The sequence below is a fragment of the Lepidothrix coronata genome, unplaced genomic scaffold (assembly GCF_001604755.1).
Source record: "Lepidothrix coronata isolate B3197 unplaced genomic scaffold, Lepidothrix_coronata-1.0 Scaffold180, whole genome shotgun sequence".
Lineage (NCBI taxonomy): Eukaryota > Metazoa > Chordata > Aves > Passeriformes > Pipridae > Lepidothrix > Lepidothrix coronata.
Window position 1 is genome coordinate 2,284,849 of NW_016690360.1, and position 21,659 is coordinate 2,306,507.

Here is a 21,659-nt window from a genome sequence, read left to right on the forward strand (position 1 = left end):
CCCATGAGCCAGTAGTTCTGTTTAAGTGGTAAGATTCATAACAGTACTCGGTTCCCTTACTTAGAACAGCAAAGGATGCACTTTTAGATGAGTATCCCGAAGTTCTGTTTTCTTCAAAAAGAGCAACTTGGAGGTACAGAACAGGTTCTAGAGCCTTTGACTCCTTTGCTTAAAACCCTAATCCTGAAGTGAGAGCAAAAGCAGAGAAGATTTTCAGTAGCACTCCAAGTACTTAAGAGTAAAGACACCAATCCCGTGACTGAAGCAGTAAGTGTGTACTGCCAGCAGCAGTACTGAGGCCAAATGGCAAATGCAATTCACAAACAAGTCCAGTGAGCCGCAGACTATGAATCTGCCCAGTAGATAATCTCCTGGTCTAACCACTGGCACACAGCTCAAACACAAACCCTTTCAAGACAAAAATAAAGGAGCAAAAAGGTACTCCATGCTGTTTCTTCAGCAAATTAGAAAAAAGGTCTACTATTCTAAAGCCCAGGGTTCTCTCTGTCAGTCTAGGTGGTACAAACTGGCTAGGTAAGAAACAGCTTTTTGCACGTTTGGACTCCTCTGAACATGGAGAGGAGTGGAGGGATGAGAGATCGGCCTGAGGCATTTCAACACAGGTTAGCTAGCGCCCTTTTCCACAGTTGTTATAGTCCTCAACTGAAATTTGAAAATACTCCACACTTTTTGAACAGGTGGGTACATAACTCCTACATCTCTTGCTAAATTCGGGACAACCACACCCATGCGCACTTGCAAGCATCAATCCCTAACTTGGCGGCTCTTGCTACTCAGTGGCAAGCATCAAACGCCACCCTCACCTGATGCTTGGCCGTCTCCATACCCTCCAGAACTGTCGTCTTGAAGTCCTCCTGCTTGCCCTGTGGAAGGAAAGAGGAGAACTCAGGGACCTTACTCCATAAGTTAAACCATACTGGACATAAAGGCCTGGCAAGTTGGCGTTGTAGGTATTAAATTTCACCAACTAACTAAACCCATTTTCTGAGAATTCCATCTTCTGGAACCTAGATTCAGGGCACCAAACTGTGATCTTCTAAAGTGTTATCCGTGTTACTGGAAAGCTTTACATCAGATTTTATGGGAAATAAAGAAGTATACAATATGTAGCATTCCTGGTGGCTAAATATTTATAATCAACTTCATTAATGGCTAGGATTTAAATACTCAGATCACATTTCTTACTGTCAAGATGGATGGATACCATCAGATTCTATGGATCTCAAACCCTAAGAATTTGATAAGCTTGGCTTTGGTGCTCCCGAGTCTCCTCATATGCAAGGGGGATAGTCTGAGCCATTCTGAAAAGCCTCTTACATTCAGGAGAGTCTATTCTTAATCTTTTTGTCATAAACCCTTCCTTGAAGCTTGATGCCAGAACATTTCTTTAAAGGCTCAGACCACTTATTTTGGCTTCAGTGCCCTTGATACACCATCAATGTTCTAACCCACTAAGACTGCCTTTGAAGCCAAGTACACATCAGACCATCGATCAGTGATGTGATCAACACCCAGCACTGAAAGACATCAGTCTTTCAACATACCCAGTGACAGAAACATGGGGAAAGGCTAAGCACTCATCTGAAAGATCTGAAGAAGTCTCAGAATTACCTTAGCCTGCACGAAAGTCCTGAGCAGCAGCCTTTACAGGACTGCAACACAAGCAGGAACAGAGCATGCTGAGAACAGAGATAAGTGCAGCTGCAGTGCCTGCAGGAACAAAGCCACTACAGGTCACTTCACACACTGCTCACTTCTCAGGAGACACTAGCTCCGGGTTGAGCTCATGAGCAGTATTCCTCCACAGTCAGATGTTTGCCTGGAGTCTTGTCACCTGCAGAGAGCAGGAAGCCATGGCACACTCCAGAGATGGCTGAGCGCTGTTCAGCTGGCTGCTGCTGTACCAAGGCTCTTTCAAACCACATGCTTCAACAGTCAGCAATGCCAAACCAACCCCCGCTGAAACACACTGCTGCAACAGTCACTGGAGTGCAACAGCCACTTCCTAGAGCACAACTGTTAAAGGTGTCATTTCCAAACAGATAAGAGCAAGGTCTAACCTGTGGCTGAATGCGCTTTTTTAAAGAGTCTGGGACCAGGTGGACAATTTTGCCAGAATGTAATTTGAGGCTCTTAGGGGATACACTTAGAAGAATTTCATCTGAACTACAAATTTAACCCCTACAGTAAGACGCAAAAAGTGAACCAAATGTTTGCATACTGTGATAACCTGGATTAACATCTAGAATGTCGTAACATTACACATCTATAAAACAAAATAAGAATTGAAACAAGACAGACATTTTCACTCAGCTACAGCAGAGGAGCAATAGTCAGTACCTGTAGATAATCAGTCGGCCAGCAGGAAAAGTTCAAAAACTCACATGAGAGACTGTGATAAATAATTGTATTTTGAAAGGCCTTACAAGACCCAAAGTCAGGATTCTATGAACTAACGTACCTGCAACAGCAAGATAAAATTCCTTACTTGACCTACACTGCAAGTATTTTATTTTGCCGGGAACATTTCAAGACCTGCTTCCATTCTAGCAGAGACTAACATTGCTCAAACATTAATATTTACACTCAATCACAGGCCATTAATTTACAATCAAAGTTTCACTTATGCCTTCCATAAATTAAGAAAGTGAAAAGATGCTGACATCAGTTTGCAGAATTCATTATCCATGAATTAGCACTGACAAGGAGTAGAGGGGAAAAGATTGCTCTCGGCTTACTTACAGAAAGAAATCTGTATTTTCCTCTTCTCATGAGTATTACTGCTTGCTTGGACACAATTCTAAATCCTACCCAGTCTGAGCACAGAAGTGTGGAAACAAGGCCTGCTAGTGAAGATTGGCTCTCCTTCCCTGGAAGAAAGTCAGGTTCTAGTTGCAAAGGAACAAAGCAGCAAGCAAACTGCTGATCTACGATAACATCACACTATTGTAGCTCAGCAGAACATGTGCAAGAGCAGAATCTGCTGAAAGTCTCAAGGCAACAGAATAACAGACCATGAGCTGAAGAGCAATCAGGAAGTAGATCCAGAGAGGAGTCCACTTCATATAATCATCCCCTGTCTCAAAATAAAAAATAGCTGCACACGAATATCACAGAGTACTGAATTTATTTAGAAAAACAGACAAAGTCAGATGACAGACAGAGACAGAGCACCACTATGCTTGACTATTCACTTGATGTTAATCTCGATCATACTCAGTTCCTTGGAAAACAGCAGCTAGGATTACCACAAAGTAAGAATACTGAGCACACTAAAAGGCCATGAGCTGGTAAAGAAAATCTTCAATAGTTATAAAAATAAAAATCCAATTTGGTGAGGAAAACAAAAAAGATCCTTAGAGGAGAAAAACAAAAGAAGCAACCTCCTTAATTTCAGAAGGGATACTGGCAAACAAGAACACAAATGTCTTTCAGCACTGAAAGGGAATTTTGGAAGCGTTTTGCTATTAGAAAACATTCCTCGAGTAAAAAGAGAAGAGATAATCTAAGGAAATTATCTTAACTATGAAATACTGTCACACCTTTTAAAACTGCTCTGCAATAGCAAGCAGTAAATCTTGCAAATCCAGACTGTAATAACGTATATAGCCAAAACACCTGGAATTCCTGACAGCTGAATACATCAACAGGACCTACCCCAAATAAGACCAGCATTTCACTCTCACCTGAACTGTGACAGTAACCTACTTCACTGTAAACTGTCTTGGGAACAGGCTAATGAAATGCCAGACACTGGCACCAAGACATTTTTAAGTTGCACAGTCAGGCTTTTCAACTCTAAAGGGCATAACCTGTAACATCTCTACTGCATTTCCTGTGTTTTTATAGGCTTTAAACACAGAAAGGAAATTTTTAAGGTCTGGAATGAGAATAAATTAACAGTAATACACAGGCTAATTAAAATTTTGCTAAATTTTCAATATGCAATCCTACTCTAGTATTACTGTCCAATTTAGTATTTCTTATTGCATATGTCAATTTTTGCTTCAAAGCGACAGAGAAGGAGAAAACCTCAATTATAAACACTGCTTTTATATATAGCAGACTCCATGCCTCCTCCTTCTAACAGGTGCCTGAATTACAAGTTTCAATGCACTTTAACAGCCAGCATAACACCTGATGCTCTTGACACCTGCATTAATAAAGACAAAGACAGAGATCCACAAATGTATATAGTCTCAGAAGCCTTTAAAACTACAGCAAGACTAGCTATGGAATGACAACTGAAAATTTGTCCTTTTCCTACTTTACTGCTTCATGTGTATCACAGAATTTCTAGGAATAGAGAAATTATATGATGACCTGAAGTCAACTCATTTCTAGGCAGCTGCATAGAGCCTGTTTGAAAATTGATTGTATTTAGATGGCTAAATATAGTGCTTGCAGAATAACTGCTTAACAGGCTGTTGTGTGTATAGAATGGCATGATTCATCACTGCTTATCTTCCACATTTCTTCCTTCATGGGATAAAACCTGATTCACTGTACTTCACCGATTATGCCTCAAACTCATTTCAATAATCATTCTTAGAAGTATAAAATGGAATCTGAGAGAAATAAAAAATGTATTAATATTAGGTCTCAATGATTAAACACAAGGTCTAAGCAAAACTAAATAGTAAACTTAAGATACTTGCTTAATTACATCTATTAAAATTCCATTTTTGATACATCAGCTACAACTGAGGGAGGAGGTTTTTTATAATTGCAAATATTTTAGTCAAGCATATCAGCTATAGTATTCTTGTATCAAGGCAGGAGCCAACAGCTGCAACAAGGAAAGGTTACAAGGGAAAATCCTAAGAGATAAAACACAACTGTGGCTTTTAATAATTTTTCTGCAACTAAAGGTAGGTATCCCCAAGCTGACATCAGTCCTCTTGCCTACATTCTCAAACCTGCCAGATAAAAAGAAAATTAAGGGAGTGCAACTGAAGACTAGCAGTAATTCACATAGGTGATGAATCAGCAAAGATTCAACTACTACTAGACTTCAGCTCTTATCCAAAACAACTAGTACACATTTTATCTCATAAAATCTTGGACTCTGAACTTTGTAAAAGCACCATCTTGTAGACACCTGAGTGATGCCCCACCACTAGACCTCACTAATGATGGGAACTGTAAACACAACAGAGGTAAAGGATAGGGTACTGCTACTACCACAAATTTTGAAAGCTGCCTCCTGTCTAAGAAACTTTTCATTGTAAAGTGAAGCTCTGTCAAAGATAATGAGGAAAACACTGAAGTTTAAGCGAACAGTATTCAACCAGAACTTAAGATCAGAGCCACAGTTTAAAGCTACAGGAATCACAGTATATTAAATTCGTTCTTCTGCACAGAATCTCCCCCCAATAAACTCAACTTTTTCTCTCTTAGAGGAGTAAGTGAATGTTGCTACATGAGCAGGTGTGGCAGCAGAGAGCCAAAGAGGCTACTCTGGTCAATAAGTTTCCAAAGACAAGTCAGTAAGGATCATGAGAATCTGGCATGAGAAGTCTGGCTTCATTTGGAATTAGATTCATGCATATTCTCAACTTTTCCAGGCTGCTCTTCTGAGTTTTTCCCCTCAGGAGAATGGGGCAAGTAAATAAAACACTGTAGAATAATTTGAAACCAGATCCAACCCACACATGGAATTCATGATGCCACACCTGGCCCTGCTACATTTCTGTTAATAAACTAGGTAAGTAGTGTCAAAAGAGGTCTTTCTTTACTCACCAGATGGCTCCTCCGGCTCACTTTCATTCTCTTCTTCTGCAGGAGCTGGTGGAGGTGGTGGGGGTACTTTTTTCTCTTTCTCAGCCTTAGCATTTCTCTCTTCTTCAGAGTAATACTCATCTTCTGACAGGTTTGCAAGACTCTCATCCATTTCTCTATACTCCACCTGTAAAAAGCACAACAGAGAATAAACGCACTGAAGATGTCTGTAAGCTGGGCTACAAAAATGAACATTGCAAATAACAAAATTGCTTACAGCTCAAAGAGAAGGCTTGTGTTACCTTATGCAGTCTTATTACAGATACCATGTTATAAAATGCAACAAAGCTTAACAAGTTCCCCATGTTTTCACCTCCACCTAAAAAAAGTGTCTCCAGCACCCAATAGTGGGAGCTTTCTACTCATATGAAGCCCAGTTTACGTGTATTTGTTGTATCATCATTTAACCCCATCTAGTTTTCTTTCCTTCCTTCATGTCCCTGTCAAACCTGCGGATAACAAGTTGCCTCTGTGTCCCTATGTTCCAACTTGACTTTATCTGCCAAACATGGGTGATCAGAACCATACATAAGATTTCCTGAGGAAATCCCATCTGTGTCCCGTACAGTCTCCTGGGAATCTTGACCTGGTACAGGGCTCACAGCTGCCTCCTTTCCAGGACAGTCACACTAGTGGCTTAAGCCCTGCTCCCACCCATCTTTGTTGCCATGTATGTTTTGTACTGTTTTCCAGTAAAAATAAATAATATTACCAGCCAAAAAGACGCTGCTCCAACCTAAAGGAACACGGAAACCTCAAGAATAGCCTGGAAGGGATGCATCTCTTACTGTTTAATAAAACGAATTCCAAAGTAAGAAAGCTTTGTACAATGCTTGAATAGCCCTATCTACTGGAAAGGAAAAAAGCACTTCTCGACATGCAGCCATGGGAAAAATAAAAAGAAAGCAGCTAGTGACCCTCCAACATCTGACAGGTCAGCTTTCACCATGAAATAACAAAAGCAACTCTGCATTTCTCATTAAAAGAACAAAAAATCTTTCATAGCTCAAGTTCAATCATTCAGAAACGGCAGTAACAGGCACCAATTCAAAACACAACTGTGTTTCACTGGGAAGCCTCTGTATAGGAAATCCTGGATTCAGTAAAACACTAACACACACCATGATCTGCTCTCTTTTAAATATTTGCATTCCACAATCTCCAGCATATTTAGTTTTTCCCACTGTTGAGCGAATGTTGCACCACCAGGACATTCTGTGAACTCCCACTCTGAAGCAAGTTACAGTGACCCTCCAGCACGACCGTACATTACCACCGTATTTGAAGCCACGTGTGCCCTCAGAAGTCTCCCATTCCCCCTGAGTTCACAGAGCTTTCCAAGAACAATCGAGTCCAATAAAAAACCTAAGCTTTTCCCTAGGTTTATTTTTAACCTGGGTACCCCCCCAACTAAATTCAACCCACAAACATTCACAGTAAGGCAATCTCGTGCTGGGCTGAAGTGCTCACGGGGACAGAGGGTGTCATAAGAGATGAACAACCCTTTGCAGATAAGTACTGTCAGTGCAGAGAAACATCATCAACACACAACCCACACAGAGCACTAATTCCTACTTGTTAACAGACCACTATAAAGCAGGAATGCTGCTTCTGAAGATCACAGAATCACAGAATGGTTTGGGATGGAAGGGACCTTCAAAACATCTCATTCCAACCCCCCTGCCATGTGCAAGGACACCTTTCACTAGAGCAGGTTGCTTCAAGCCCCGTCCAACCTGGCCTTGAACACTTCCAGGGATAGGGCAGCCACAGCTTCTCTGCCCAACACCACCCCCATAGTAAAAAATATCTTCCTTATGTCCAATCTACATCTACCTTCTTTCAGTTTAAAAGATGCACCAGACTGACCTACCCAGCAGCTCCTGTATGCAAATGACCAGCTATCACATCACATAATGGCTCTGAAAAGCTAGACATTCAATGCCACAGCCACAGGACAAAACAGTTCCGAAAAGTAATTTCAGCTTCCCAGCCAAACACCCCAGCACAGCCAAGATCTTCAATATCTTCTGAGACAAGGTTTCGAAGAAAAAGTTTCACAAAAAGAAGATAATGTTCTCATATGTTCAGAATAACAGATGAAAATTACATGTTACAGACCCAAATTACTGGAGACTCTTTATGGCCTTTAGATTTCAGTGCTAAGTCTCACCCTTAACATAGCATTGACTCAGCTCACCAAAGCCAATAGAGGGAAGGTGAGGAACAACGGACTGAGCGTGGCCATCACCTTCACAACCTTGCAAAATCAGCACAGTCCCATCAACATGAGCCTCAGGAGAATCTGCATCTCTATACTCCAGCGACAAGAATGCACTGATGAAATGAAGCTCATGAGCATTCCGATGCACTGTCAGGGACTTGTGGAGTATTTTTACTGCTCTGTATCCGATCAGGAACCCCCAAAAGTTCCTGGGCTGCTGCAGAATGCTCTCCTTTGTGACATGCACCGTGTCACGCCATAGTCCACGAAGAGCTGAGACATCACGGGATCTTGACCCGCACTGCCTTCTTGCGCGCCCGTGTGTTTATCCTTCGAACTCACGCCCCCGAACCCTCTCGGGCACAGGCCCGCCCCCGCCGGCAGCGCCCGGGCCCGTGCTCAGCCCCGCGCCGGACTCGGTCCCGGGGGCAGCGCTACCCCGAGCAGGGCCGAGCCCCGCCTCCGGTCGCGGCTCTGTGCCAGCAGGGCCCGTAGCCGGAGCACCCCAGACCTACTTTAGCCCGCTTGCGGCGGCTGGTCCTGCGGCCCTCGGGGGTCTCGGCGATGCCGGTGGTCTCGCCGCCGGGCGCAGGGGCGGCCCCGGCGGCCGACGGCTCGGACACACCGCCCGGGGGCGAGGCCCGCGGAGGCTCCTTCTTGCGGGGCGTGCGCTCCGCAGCCCCGCCGCTATCGGAAGAGGAGCCCAGAGCCCCCGCGGCGGCGGGCGGGGGCACCGGCGCCTCCGGCCCGGCCTCGCCGCCCGCCGCCGCCTCCGCGCCCTTCTTGCCGCCCGCCGCAAGCATCGTCCCGACCGCACAAAGGGCCGCGCCACGGGCCGCACAAAGGACCGCCCGGCAACGCCCGCCCAGCACGTCACATCCGGGCCTCGCGCGCACAGCGCCGCCTGCGGCCCGCGCAGCGTCACACCCCCCTCGGCCCCAGCGGGCCCTCAAAGCTCCCGCACACCCCGCCCCGCACACGCAGCTCCCCCACCGCTCCCCTGCCTGCACACAGCAGCAGGACCTCCTGGCGGCTGAGAGCAGCAAGGAGCCCTGCGGCCACAGCAGTCCTGTGTGAACACATGGAGGCCCTTGAAACACGTCAAGACAGTTGAAAGGGAGACGTTTGTGCCTGTTTCATCATAGAATTATAGACTGGTTTGGGTCGGCAGGCAAGCTCATCTTAAAGCATGGGCAGGAACACCTTCCACTAGACCAGGTTCCTCCAAGCCCCATCCAGTCTGGCCTTGAACATTTCAAGCGATGGGGCAGCCACAGCTTCACTGGGAAACCTGTGCCAGTTGAGCCCCACTAAAGAATTTCTTCTTAATATCTGATCTAAATCTACCTTCCTTCAGCTTAAAGCCATTTCCCCTTGTCCTGTCACTCCAGGCCCTCATCCCAAGTCCCTCTTCAGCTCTCCTGGAGCCCCTTTAGGGACTGGAAGGGGCTCTAAGGTCTCTCCAGAGCTGCCTTTTCTCCAGGTTGAACACTCCCAGCTCTCCCAGCCTGGCTCCAGAGCAGAGGTGCTCCAGCCCTTGGAACATCTCTGTGCTCTCCTCCAGACTCGTTCTAGCAGGTCCGTGTCTTATACTGGCGACCCAAGAGCTGGAGGCAGCACTGCAGGTGAGGTCTCACCTGAGCAGAGCAGAGGGGCAGAATTCCCTCCCTTGCTCTGCTGCCTGGGCTGCTGGGGATCAGCCCAGAACACGGGGGGTTTCTGGGCTGCCAGCACACATTGCCAAGACCTACCAAGCTTCACATCCACGAAGCATTCAAATTTTAGTCTTCCTGTCACCTTCTGAGGTCTGAGTATTTTCCTCACCATGTCCTCTCTCAAGTTTCTACTTAAACAAGTAGAAAAGGCTGGTGAGGTGGGAATGGGAAACTGGATCTCCAACCTTTGGGCAGGACACTGCTGATCAATGCCCAGCAGCCCCACAGATGCCTTTGAGGAGAGTACTGCCAGAGATGTTCTGCTTTTGGTTTGCTAAAGATAACAGGTAATTTTCTTGCCTCTCTCCTTAAAACTGGTCATTCCTTGGAAGGAATAGTGGCTGGTCCAAGCAGACGTACCTTGTCATGAAGCTGGTTTGTATTGGCTGATCACATGGCTGTGTAGACACTATAGGAGGATTGATGTACCCAGGAAGGCAAAAGCTGCACAGGAAGATTCAGGTGTGATTTCAACCATTCTCAGGAAGCCAGGAAGCAACTAGAGGCTGTAGAATGTCTGCAAGGTGTAGATGATGTGTTCCAGATGTCTGCTCAGCAGTAATGTGAGCAGGCAAAAGGTCAGCAGCACACACTGACAGTTCCAGTGCTGAGAAGTGACTGGAGCAGAATGGAACCAACCCAAACTCTTGTTCAGGAGGTAGATATGAAATCCAGCTAAAAGAACTGCAGAGATCAACTCCAAATAGTGACAGGGAAGAAAAGGAAGTAACAGGCAATTGCTGCAAGAATGCTATCTTTGCCTGTAAGCCAAGTATTTCATGCTTCCATAGGTACTGACATTTCCTTCACTTACCCATTTTAGTCTCCCTTTTATTTGTGTTTAGCCAAATTTCTGAAATAGCCACAAAATTAATTTTTGTGTATAATTTTTACCTAATGGATGAGACAAATGGTTTTCTCAGAGCACATTTAACATGTTTTCCATAGCTTTAGACCAGCCAACATCTCATTCAAAACTTGACACATTTATTCTTCTGAATTGACAGATTCAAGTTAATCCTTTTATTTTTGAGGGCCATTTATTAAATGCAGTTAACATGACAAATATAGGCTCTCCATATTTGTAAAACCAAATCCTAAATCCATATTTATAGTTTAGCTCTGTATTTGCTGGGGTATAAACACAATTAGAATAAGGCATACAAAGGACTTGCAGCAACATCTTGTTGCATCTGAGACATCATCATGCCCATCATCTTATAAAGGCATTTTTCCTTATGATCAGAAAAGGAAACAAAGCTATCAATAAAGGATCTAAGAATACTCTGACATGTGAAACAACGGCAATTTGCTTTGATGACCTCTGTACAGAGCTGAGCAAAACTTTTTAATTTACTGCAGATAGAAAACCTAATTTTTATATGAAGTATGTGCATTCAGGCTGGTCCAAAACATTTGTATGCACATGCAAACTTATATTTAACTTTTATCTTTATTTCAACAAAAGTAAATTTAATTGCATCTTTCATCAGGAAAGTCTGAAATAATCAATGCCGAAGCCATTTCCACAATTACTCACTTCATTCTTCACTAATTGATGTGGGCAAACTGTTTCCTGGGCTTTTTTATATATATAAGAACAATTTTTATATATAAGAACAACGATGAAGAACAAATATTCCAGCACTGCTATTTGAACTGGATTCATATTAATGGAAAACCCTCCATGGAGTGGATGACAAACCCTCTCAGAATGAAAGCTTGGCTCTGATACACTTGCTGAGCAACTGGACACTTCCATATACACAAAAAATCTAGGCAAAGAAGAACCGAAATGGAGGACCTGAGGTGTGGGAAAGCTGTTAACCATCCCACTTGCAAGCAAAAGAGAGAACAAGAGAGAATTAGTATCTTTCTCTAATGTGTATGCCATTCCTGTAACATCCTTCCACACCCCCAGCAGCACAGTGGGGAAGAGGAGCAGCCTAATTCCACTATAATGCTACTAAATACCAACTAGTGCTCATTTTCAAGGAAGCCACGGTACATTTCCTCAGCTGTAATTCATCCTTCTTCCCACACTTCAGAGAAAGGTTTTATTATGTAGCATTTTTCATTATGACAAACATGAATCCAGGAGAAAGGCTGCTGTTGCATTCAGCTTTTTAAAACACAACACACTGACTGGTGAGTACAGGTATCATTATACAGGAAATCAAGTCACCCAAAGCCTCTTCACTGTGAAGAGAGTAAGACCGGGAAGGTTCACAGAACGCAGAGAATGGAAGGAGGATCAAAAGCAATTTTCAAGGCATACACAAACTGAAGGTGCTTCGAAGTCTACACTTGTTTTCCTCCCTTTAAAAGTCTATACTTTGAATAAAAGTCATTGGGGAGGAGGGGAAAGGTCATCACCCAGTACTTTTTCTAAATTAAGTTCCACAGTTTTGTTTTTGTTAAAAAGAAGTAATTTATAATTTAACACCTGTTTCAGGATTCTCAGATCTGTGGTGCTGTTAACAGTGCACTTAATTGGCATTATCAATTTTTAAAAAAAAATTAAAAAGCAGCTCTGAACTTTGCTTCTGAGATGGAAGCAGTGTCTCTGAACCAGCAATGATTCCTGTTACTCTTGCTTTGCATCTTTCAAGGCCTGAAGTCTTTCTAAAAGGGGTGGGTGGGAGTAATGCCACATTGAAAAGATCCAGTCAGAAACAGGGAAACCTAAATTATCTTTGTTTAGCTTGATCAAAGCAGAATATAGGTCTTTAGCCTTCCCAAGTTCCTTGGCAAATGCATCTGCTTGAAACTCAAACCGTCGGCTTAATACAGTCAAACAAAATGAGAGAACCTGTGGAGAGAAATGTATTAAAAATTATTTTAAAATTCAGCTATCTGCAAATTCCTTACAGTAAATACTACTGTATCTACCTTTCCACATCCCACACACTGCTGTGGCTTTAGAATGATCTCACTAAGGTTTATCCACGCCACACCTTAAACCAAGAGTCTTACTCAACATGCAGCACTAGCCCTGATTATTAAAATGAGACACCCAATACGGCCGCTAGAAGCTTCAAACTTTCCCAGTCAAAACAAAATCATTATTTAAATAAGATGATACTTCAGCGTCTATGTCTTGAAAACAATTTACCTCATTGTAAGGTGAAAAAATGAACTGGAAAATAATCATCAAGCCTATCAGGGTAGGCTGGGTGTCATAGAAACCAAATGCAGTAAAGAGTTCTTTTCGACCAATTAGCACAGCAAACAAGAAGAAGCAGAGGAAGGAATTCATCTAGAGAAAGGAAACAACATTCTTGATTAAGATGAGTCTAAACACTACATAATATCACATTACAGATTTGCATAGGAATGCCACTGTAAATGACTTTTGAACTAATATACAAAGAGGAACAAACAGCTGGTCTTTACCTACTTTCTGAAAATGCATGCAATAAAGAATCATTATTTTTCAGTCAGAGAGCAAAAAAGTAAGCTAAGTAATGAAGGAAGATGAAAAGATAAGAAGACAAGTGAGGAGGGAGTAGAAGATAGAACCCATCTCCTTGGAATTAACCATAGGTTCTAAAAGTTTAAAGGTAAACAAAATGTGTCTGTGCTGTGTTGCACTTCCTTTCCCGGAAACAATCTCCGCTTCCATCTAAGCCGTGCAGCACTGTGTACGGTTTGCCTGGCTTTTCAGAGCCAAGCGGCAGGACCATGCCTTACCAAGTTTTCCAGAGAGGGCAGTCGGTACCTTTTCAATCTATCCAAGTGTCTGTTTGGTCTTTTTACAGCAATGTGAAAAGAATACTTTTTGTTATTGAAACACAGGGAACAGAAAAGAGGGATGGCTGTGACAGACAGCAAACAATACAGAAAAAGTGTAAGACATCGCAGAAGAATTTGTGAAAAATTTCTGAAAGTGAGGATAAAGTCCACCTATTACAGCAAAATAGTAGTATCTAGAAAGTGGATCCAAAGACAAATTACATGAGTTAGGAATGTGGCAAAATTACTGTAACAGTTGGTAGCAGGGATCAGTGCTGATGTCAGAAGTTGGAAGGTAATCACCTTAAAGAAAGCAAGAAGAGCCTCACTGAAGTGTTCAGCTGCACAGGTAAGAAAATGCCAATGTGAAAACAGAGAGATTTGCTTAAACGGGAGTTTAATTGTGATGTTTATAGCCTGAAAAGCTTGTGAATAACCTTAGAAAAAGAACAGAATAGCACTCCTGGAATGGTGCACGCATCTCAAGAAAGATATGATGGAATTTACAGAAGGTGCTTGGAGGGCAGCTATGAGAAACAAAACAGAAAAGGCTGAGAACTTGGAGAAAAGAAGGCTGAGTGATACCTGGAACAACACAGATCTACACCAAAGCAATTACATATCTCTATGGAAATTACTTCATTGTTCACCCCCATTTTGGCAAGCACCAAGAATGGCACAATAAAGTTATTTATCAATAATTAATGCACAAGGTATGAGAATACAATATAAATAAGAATGCCCTCTTGTGTCAGATTTCCTAATCCTCAATCACATTCCTTCTCAGCTTTACAAGGAACAAGGCTGACAGAAGCTCTCAGACACATGTGAAGCTTTCTCAGAGGTAGAGACAAACACCTAAAAATCTCAGGCTGGGAGTCAATACACATCTAAGCCTATCCTTACCACAGGGATGGAAAAAGAACTTCAGAGAAGGCCCTGAGATTCAAACAGACAAGCATTACAGAGCAAAAAAAATGTGTCCCAACTTGTCCTGGTATCATCCAGGAAAGGGTTAATTTTTACGGTAGGTGGAGGTTATTCTATACCACCTCACATCATTGCCACTGGAGATGGGGGGAAGGGAGACTCTTCTGAGGAGACGGGGTTTCTTCTAGTCAAGAGAACCTGGAGGAGGGGCCCAGTATTGTCTACTATTGTTTTGGGTTTTTCTTCTGTGTGAATTCTTTCTTTTCTTGTATCCTCTGTCATTAGTATTGTTGGTTACTGTTCCTTTTCTTATCTCATTGCTGTTTCAATAAATTGTTCTTATCTCAACTTGTGATCTTTGCCTTTTGTGCTTCCAAATCTCCTCTGCAATCCCGAAGCAGTGGGAAGGAGGAGAGGAAAAACAAAGGAGTGACAAGAGAGCTGTGTGTGCTTTGGAAAGTGTCTGTGGGGGCACTGGACTGGGGAGTACCATTCCTAAACCACAACACAACTTCAGAAGGCTGCACAGATGAATTAAAATGGCAGCAGACATGCTTTCTGAGAAGCTTCCTACCAACCAGATGAAGCAAGGAGGGGACAGAAAGGTGAGTGCATATTCACCGTAGAGCAAGGAAAAAAAAAACCAGACCAACTTTCTGTCACAGAGCATATCAGTGTACACCTGAATGTACACTTACAAATCTGGAAGCAAGCAGGCATTTGGAAACAGCAATAACTACAAAATACTCCAGAAAACACCCCAGTTTAAATAACTTACCTGGCTGATAATAATATTTTTGACAGTGTGACCTAGTTTCCAGTGACCCAATTCATGACCAAGTACAGCTAGAACTTCTTCATTTTTACATCCTTGTTTCTTATTCTGAGGGAATAACAAAAGCAGAAGTAATATCAGCTATGACTGAACACCACTGAATAAATTTCTTACTTGTTTGTTTTTAACTTGATCACTTAAGTGTCCCTAGATCAGGCCATTCCCTTCTAATAGCAGGTACACATATATAATTTCTTATTGAGCCTTTTTCATGAAGATACTTACAAAAATATAACCTTTTAAGTTCAGGAAGATTTCTACCATGAGATGGTGGTCTCTTATTTCAATGTATGCAGATATGTTGATGAAAACCTGGAAGAACACTGGAAGATTTGCCTTCCAAACTCTCTCCTACCATCCCCTGATTTCATCCTGTTTCTTTACTCAAGAAAAGCAGTACGATGGAGGCAGGCATTCAGAGCTGCAGACTTTCAGAGAGAACTGAGAGCAAAGCCCTCTCCCTACTTCCTTCAACACTCAACATGTGGCCTTCCTCCCAAGGCACCAGTGTTCCTTTAAAAAGGAATGACAACATCCCTGCCCTAGTCAAAAAACCCTATGAAATGCCTTAAAGCTATCATTAGGAAGGACATCTGCACCTTTGCAGGTACATCAGCAAGTCAAAAACAAGCACAAGGGCTGAAGAACCTGTTGAAATGGAAAAAATGAGTCATTATAACTAGACCAGGTGAGCTCAAAATCCCCTCCTCTCATCACCCATTTCTGCAGTTTTTGTCAAACCAAATCCTGGACAAGGAGAATTCCACCACCAACATGGTGTCAAGAAACAGAAGCTGGTCTGAGCAATAATCTAGACATTGGCCTAACCTTAGCTGCACAAGTCATTTGTTTTTCTCAGAATTACTCCTTCAGGTTCTTCAGAAAGTATTCCATCAGCTTTAACCATCCCCATACTCTCCTGAGGTCACACCAGCTGTTAGAGCAGGCTCCTGATGGAGAGGCCAATGCCAGGCCACCATTCTGTTCTTGATCAGGGTGGGAGAGGATGCACATGTAGAATCTGTCTGTGTGTGCTCACGTGCGTTCCTCATGCACCAAAAATTCTGCGTGCAGTAAAAAGCACACAAACGACACACTGAGAATTAAAAGCATTTCCTGCAAAAGGAAGCTTTAGTGCGGCAGTTCCAAGAGAGGGAACATGAACTAAAACCCTAAACAGGTCCTTTATTCAAACAATTACATGGAAGGTCTAGTTTTTACACGTTTTGCTAAAGCCTCCATGGATTTTACAGTCTCTTTGATGCTCCAACAGCCCCAAAAATTCCAATTAGCAAACCAGGAATATTTTGGTGTTGAAATCATTAGAGTTTGGTTTTTAGCAACTCACTCAGAACCTTTAAAATACATTAGAAAGCACAAGGGAATCTCACCAAGAAGTTAATGTAAATAACAAGATGAAAAACAAAGACAAACTCACTTTGGTTTTAGACTTTGTTTCTTCATTCTCACCATCTTCTCCTTCTGCTGGTTCTTTGTTCAATGCAGAATAGTCTTCCAAGAGGGTGTCAAAGAGCACTATCCGCTTATTCTTGAAGAATCCATAGAAATAAGCATTGCTGTGAGAAGAACGCTTAGAACCTGATGGGGAAAATTTACATTAAAGATCATGATCTGAATAATCCCCTGCACCAAAGCCTGTGCAGCATGACACAGACCAGACTCCTCTAAAGGAATTCTCAAAGTCCCCAAATGAACAGTACACAAACTCAGGCAAATCAGTTTGCAGACAGAAGCATATTTTAAAATCTAAGTAATGATGACTCCAATAGAGAAATGTAACACAAAAAGCACTAAAAGTGTAAGAGCAGTCATGAAGATCTAATGTCCAAGAAGAAAAGCAAATTCTATTGCAATTTCAGATTTAGACTGGAAAGAGCATTCTGCATTGACGTTGCCTCCTGGCAAAGAACCTGTGCTAAATAATTTAGAATGTGCCAGCAAAGATGATTGGAAACAGATAAAGATGAAGATTTTAGAAACAGATAAGGAGAAGATGAAGAGATGAACTACAGGTAATATTATTTTTGTTTGAAATAGGTCATTTTTTACAGCTACCTTTATCTAGATCAGGTCAATCATGGACTGTTTCTACCATCAAAACATCTGAGGCCAAGAAACTCATCTCTTTCCATGGAATGTCTATGGTTTCAGCTGATTAAAAAGCTTTTTTTTGACTATGGAAAGAAGCTGTTGCAACATCAGGACTGAAAGATGTCTCTATGAGAGCAGAGGTGGGTTTTTTTGCAGCAAAAGATAAGATACACTATAAATGTATGAGCTGCATAAATCCCTTAAAGAACAAAACATCCACTATTCCACTGGAAGCCAACCTGTGGGATGGTCATGGTGACCTTCAGCACTAAACCAATACAGATTGACAGAGGAAGAGACTGGTCAGAGTATGAACCCTCAGTAACCAGTCTCTTCTCAGTGAAGAAATCAGAACAGCCAGAGGGTAGCAATGTTTCCTTTCACCTGCGTATCATAAAAAACTTCATTCTCCACTAAGTGTTGGTAGAGAAGGAACCTTTGTAATCTCCCTCTTACAGAATGAACCCTGAGATTACAGGACTTGGTTGGGCATGCTACCAAGAAGTCAGTTCCAGAGTGTGAAGAACCAAGACAGAGTTCAGAAAAACACTGGCAAAAAGATGTTCACAAATCCAGTCCCCCATGTCAGAAAGGAATGGTGCTGGCTCATTGCTCTTAAGGATGCTACACAAAAAAACCAGGGAGGAGGTTGGAGTTTCGGCAGCCTCCCTGCCACTAAAGCAGACATCCCGGAGAAGCCAATGCAGCACACTGCACAGGGGCTGCAGTACCAACAACTGGCTCACAGGACTTTCACCATGGCTAAAAGCTGGGACAGAACCAGCAGTACATTTGAGAAAACCTCTGCACTGACTCTCAACCTTGAAAAGCTTCAACTTTGCCTGAAAAGAGAAGAGTTTCCTGTGCCCCAAGTGTATCAGTAGTTCCCAGCAGCACTGAGGCAGAGCATCGGCAGGATTTGACCAGCCCAAAGTTTAGAAAATCACAGCTTCCTGGCTAGATAAAGCCTTCACCAGCCTCCCTGACTGCAAAACTCTACCATTTTAGCTCTTTATGCCATCTCATACGGGTTTCACCAAGTCAGTAAAAAACACATCTGAGCCTCACAGGTGGAGCACAAAACCAAAACAAAATTTGGAAAACCCCTGAAATCAAGTTCAGACAGGAGCAAAATGAGTAATACTGGAAATGTCAGATAGTAAAACGCTCCATGAACATGGAAGCAGAGAGGAAGTGACATGGCAGCTGGCACATTCCATATTCCATGACCTAAGAAAAAAAGATAAGAAATTCAGTACTAGAAAGTGAAAAAAATTAGTCTCAAGTCAGAGGTGTAAGTCCATCCAGCCACACCATAAGAAACCATACCTGTGAACAATTTTGGAAGAAATAGGCATTTTTAACTTTCAAGACTTTTTCAACTGTTTCACCAAGGACTTTTGAGACGATTAATGCTAAACTGAGACTAGGAAAAAAAGGTCTTCCCTTGTTTTACAGTTCTAAAACTGTAATCTTGACTACTTTCCTGCTTCCATTCCTGACTGAGCCATGTATTTCCATTCTACGAGAGCCAGGTCAATGCTTCCAACCAGAGGCTGAGTTCAGCTGTACATACAGCTTCACTTTTCTGACCTCAGGGCAAAAACCAGGAAAATGCTACAGACATTGACAACTACTGCAGTATCTGAACAATGCAAGCAACTGCCCTACTACAGCATCCACAATCAAAACTAAAAAACCCCACAAATTCAAAATTATAAAGTTTTTTTTTTAAAAAAAAGAATAAATCTCACCTTCAACAACATACACCTTAGTCAATGGGAAGTCAATGCTCTTTGCCATTGTTTCAATTTGTTGCTTGAGCTCTCCCTCCGGAAGTGGAATGAATTTATCAAACAAAGGTGCAATATAGTCTGCATAGATTGTAACAAGCACCTGCAAACACATGGAGATATTAAGAATGGGGCAAGGAAACGTGTTTAGTGTTAAAGGTGGAGCCTAAGTACAAAAAGAGGGCATAATTTCAGAAAGAAAACACTTGATAAAGCAGAGTCCTGTATAAGGTAAGATCTATGGCCAGGGTCTCTACGGACTGCTTCGTCTGGTGGCAGGTCTGCAGTTTTGCAGTTCAGCAGCAGGACAGGGCGAGGGCAGGTGCACAAACCAACTACACACCTCAGCAGAACTGGTGTGAACAGTGCAGAAGACAAGGCCGCTGGGCAGCTGGGAGCAGGGGGGTCGTTGGTGACAGGCTGTCACTTCCACACACCAATCCTGGAAAGCTCTAAAGTGTTTCATACTGAGCTGCGGAGCTGAAGGATCCAGGAGACAGTCTAACTTCTAACTCCTGCTAACTTGCAAAGCCACAGTCTAAAGAGAGGTAAGAAATTTCATGTCCCCTATTTTCTTTCCCTCCTCCCAGCTGTCAGGAGGGCTAAGGAACTGCCTGATGCCTCTGGGTCCACCTTGACCCCCCTCAAAAAAATATCACCATAGTGCTTCAAACTGGCATCAGCTGCAGCTCAGCTGAGCAAGCCAGAACTAGAATAACACTGTGTTGGGAAAGAAAGCTGAACTCCCTTTCCTCACACTCTGGACCTTCACAAAGTGATTTTTATTTATTTATTTTAAAAGTTTAAATTCTAGTTAGCAAAAAAGGAGCAGGACATGAGAAGCAAATGGACATCAACATTAACTTTGAAGTTATCTTCACGTTTTATTTCACCAAAAACAACTACCTGGACTTTTGACAGTGTGTGCACTGTTGAAAAAGTGCAGTGAAATCAAAAACCAGGGAAACAGACTTCTGCAAAGTCAGAGCAACTGAGGATATCAATATGAAGCACCACTAGAAAATAAGGGGTTTTTATTACTGTAACTGTTAAGGGCTTAAACCTGTGCAGATATTTTGCAGCAAGTGTAGGAGGGTATTTCATAGAGCAGAAATCAGCTCTTTAGTCCAGACCAGTCTCAGACCATCTAGCATGTAGGGACTAATTTTAAGGTTTTTTATCTCAGATCTTTGTGTAATGCCTTGATATCAGCAGACTGGTAGAAGGATGCAACTCTAACTCTGATTAAAGAGTCATGGAACTGGAATTTTTCCCTAAACCAAACTCTAAAGGGTAAACCTAACACCTCTTAGGGTGGTTTTGCATGTCAAACCAACACATTAAGGCCTGAAACCCTATAAAGCTGCAGTGAGGTGGCAAGCCTAAGAGCACCAATTGTCTGGGCATGCACTTAATCTGGCATGGACTGAAGGGACAGTGGCATGGACAGCCAGGGCCGAGGGCCTGGGAGAAGAGTGCGCCACTAGGTCTTGCTATATATTCTTTTAGTACAGGAAGATTGTAACTCTGCCAAGACATTTTTTCTAGCTTTTGTTAAGATAGGCCAACCCCTGTTTTATCAGGTTCTAAAGTATCTGTAATACCTCAAGACAAAATCTACACTGATAGCTCAATGGGAAGGCACAGGGAGCTCAAAAATAAAATACCAGTTTGTGATATGAATGTGAGAGAAAGAAATATGGCGTCAGCTGAGTATGTTCTGGTTCTCACCTTGAAATTTAGTGCTTGGTACTACTCACCTACACCTCTTCTTTCTAGTAAACTGTCGTGGGTTGAGGTGGCTGGGTTTTTTGGTAGCCAGGGGGGCTACATAGGGGGCTTCAGTTAGAAGCTGCCAGAAGTTTCCCCCCCAATGAAGCCAATGATAGCTGGCTACAGGAGGGACTTCCTGCTGCTGGCCAAGGGAGAGCCAATAATCATGCCTCTGTGATAACATATTTAAAACAAGTTTGCTGGGCAGAAGAATTTTTTCCAGCCAGGGGAGAGCTGACTGAAGCTCCCGGGAGGCCCCGCTACCTCCCCCGCTGCAGAGGTGGTGGTGGAGGGTGTTGCCCCGCAGGCTTGGCCAGGGCGGCAGGCACTACCCTCCCTTTCCCCCGGCTGAGTCAAGCCGGGCCAGGGCGGCCTGCCATGGTGCAGCCAAGCCCATGCTGGAGCAGATGGATGCATGGAAGAAGGCCATTACCCCCTGCGGAAGGCCCAGGATGGAGCAGAGTCCTTCAAGAGACTTGTGGTCTGCGGAGAGGAAAATCCACGTCGGAGCAGGTTATTCCCGGGTAGGACTCATGGCCCTGTGGGGGATCCCTATCGGTACAGCTCACCCTATGAAGGACTGCATCCTAGAAAGGATGGAGAAGTGACCTTCGGGACAGTAGATATGGGAGAACTACTGCCTGGGGGGTGGACCCACGTTGGAGAGGTCCATCAAGGACTGTTACCCGTGGGAGGGACCCCACGGAACAGGGGAAGGACTCAGAGCTGTGCCCCCCCCC

At 43.1% G+C, this 21,659-nt stretch overlaps 2 protein-coding genes across 5 annotated transcripts in view; both read right to left on the reverse strand.

Moving 5' to 3' along the window:
* The window catches only part of KDM1A (lysine demethylase 1A), a 39,810-nt gene extending 30,981 nt beyond the window's left edge, over positions 1 to 8,829 (reverse strand). Inside the window, exons 1-3 of the mRNA XM_017830516.1 lie at positions 8,542 to 8,829; positions 5,764 to 5,929; positions 825 to 884 (exon numbers count right to left, since the gene is read on the reverse strand). Of these exons, the coding sequence (XP_017686005.1) occupies positions 825 to 884; positions 5,764 to 5,929; positions 8,542 to 8,829 (514 nt within the window). The remainder of the gene's footprint in view (positions 1 to 824; positions 885 to 5,763; positions 5,930 to 8,541) is intronic.
* A 1,933-nt stretch (positions 8,830 to 10,762) lies between these two features.
* Positions 10,763 to 21,659, reverse strand: part of ZMPSTE24 (zinc metallopeptidase STE24) — a 22,916-nt gene continuing 12,019 nt past the window's right edge. For all 4 annotated transcript variants that reach the window (XM_017830524.1, XM_017830522.1, XM_017830521.1 and 1 more), the window contains 5 exons: positions 19,108 to 19,249; positions 16,680 to 16,840; positions 15,185 to 15,289; positions 12,857 to 13,000; positions 10,763 to 12,553 (listed from right to left, as the gene is read on the reverse strand). In XM_017830524.1, coding sequence (XP_017686013.1) covers positions 12,329 to 12,553; positions 12,857 to 13,000; positions 15,185 to 15,289; positions 16,680 to 16,840; positions 19,108 to 19,249 — 777 coding nt within the window. In that variant the 3' untranslated portion in view covers positions 10,763 to 12,328. The remainder of the gene's footprint in view (positions 12,554 to 12,856; positions 13,001 to 15,184; positions 15,290 to 16,679; positions 16,841 to 19,107; positions 19,250 to 21,659) is intronic.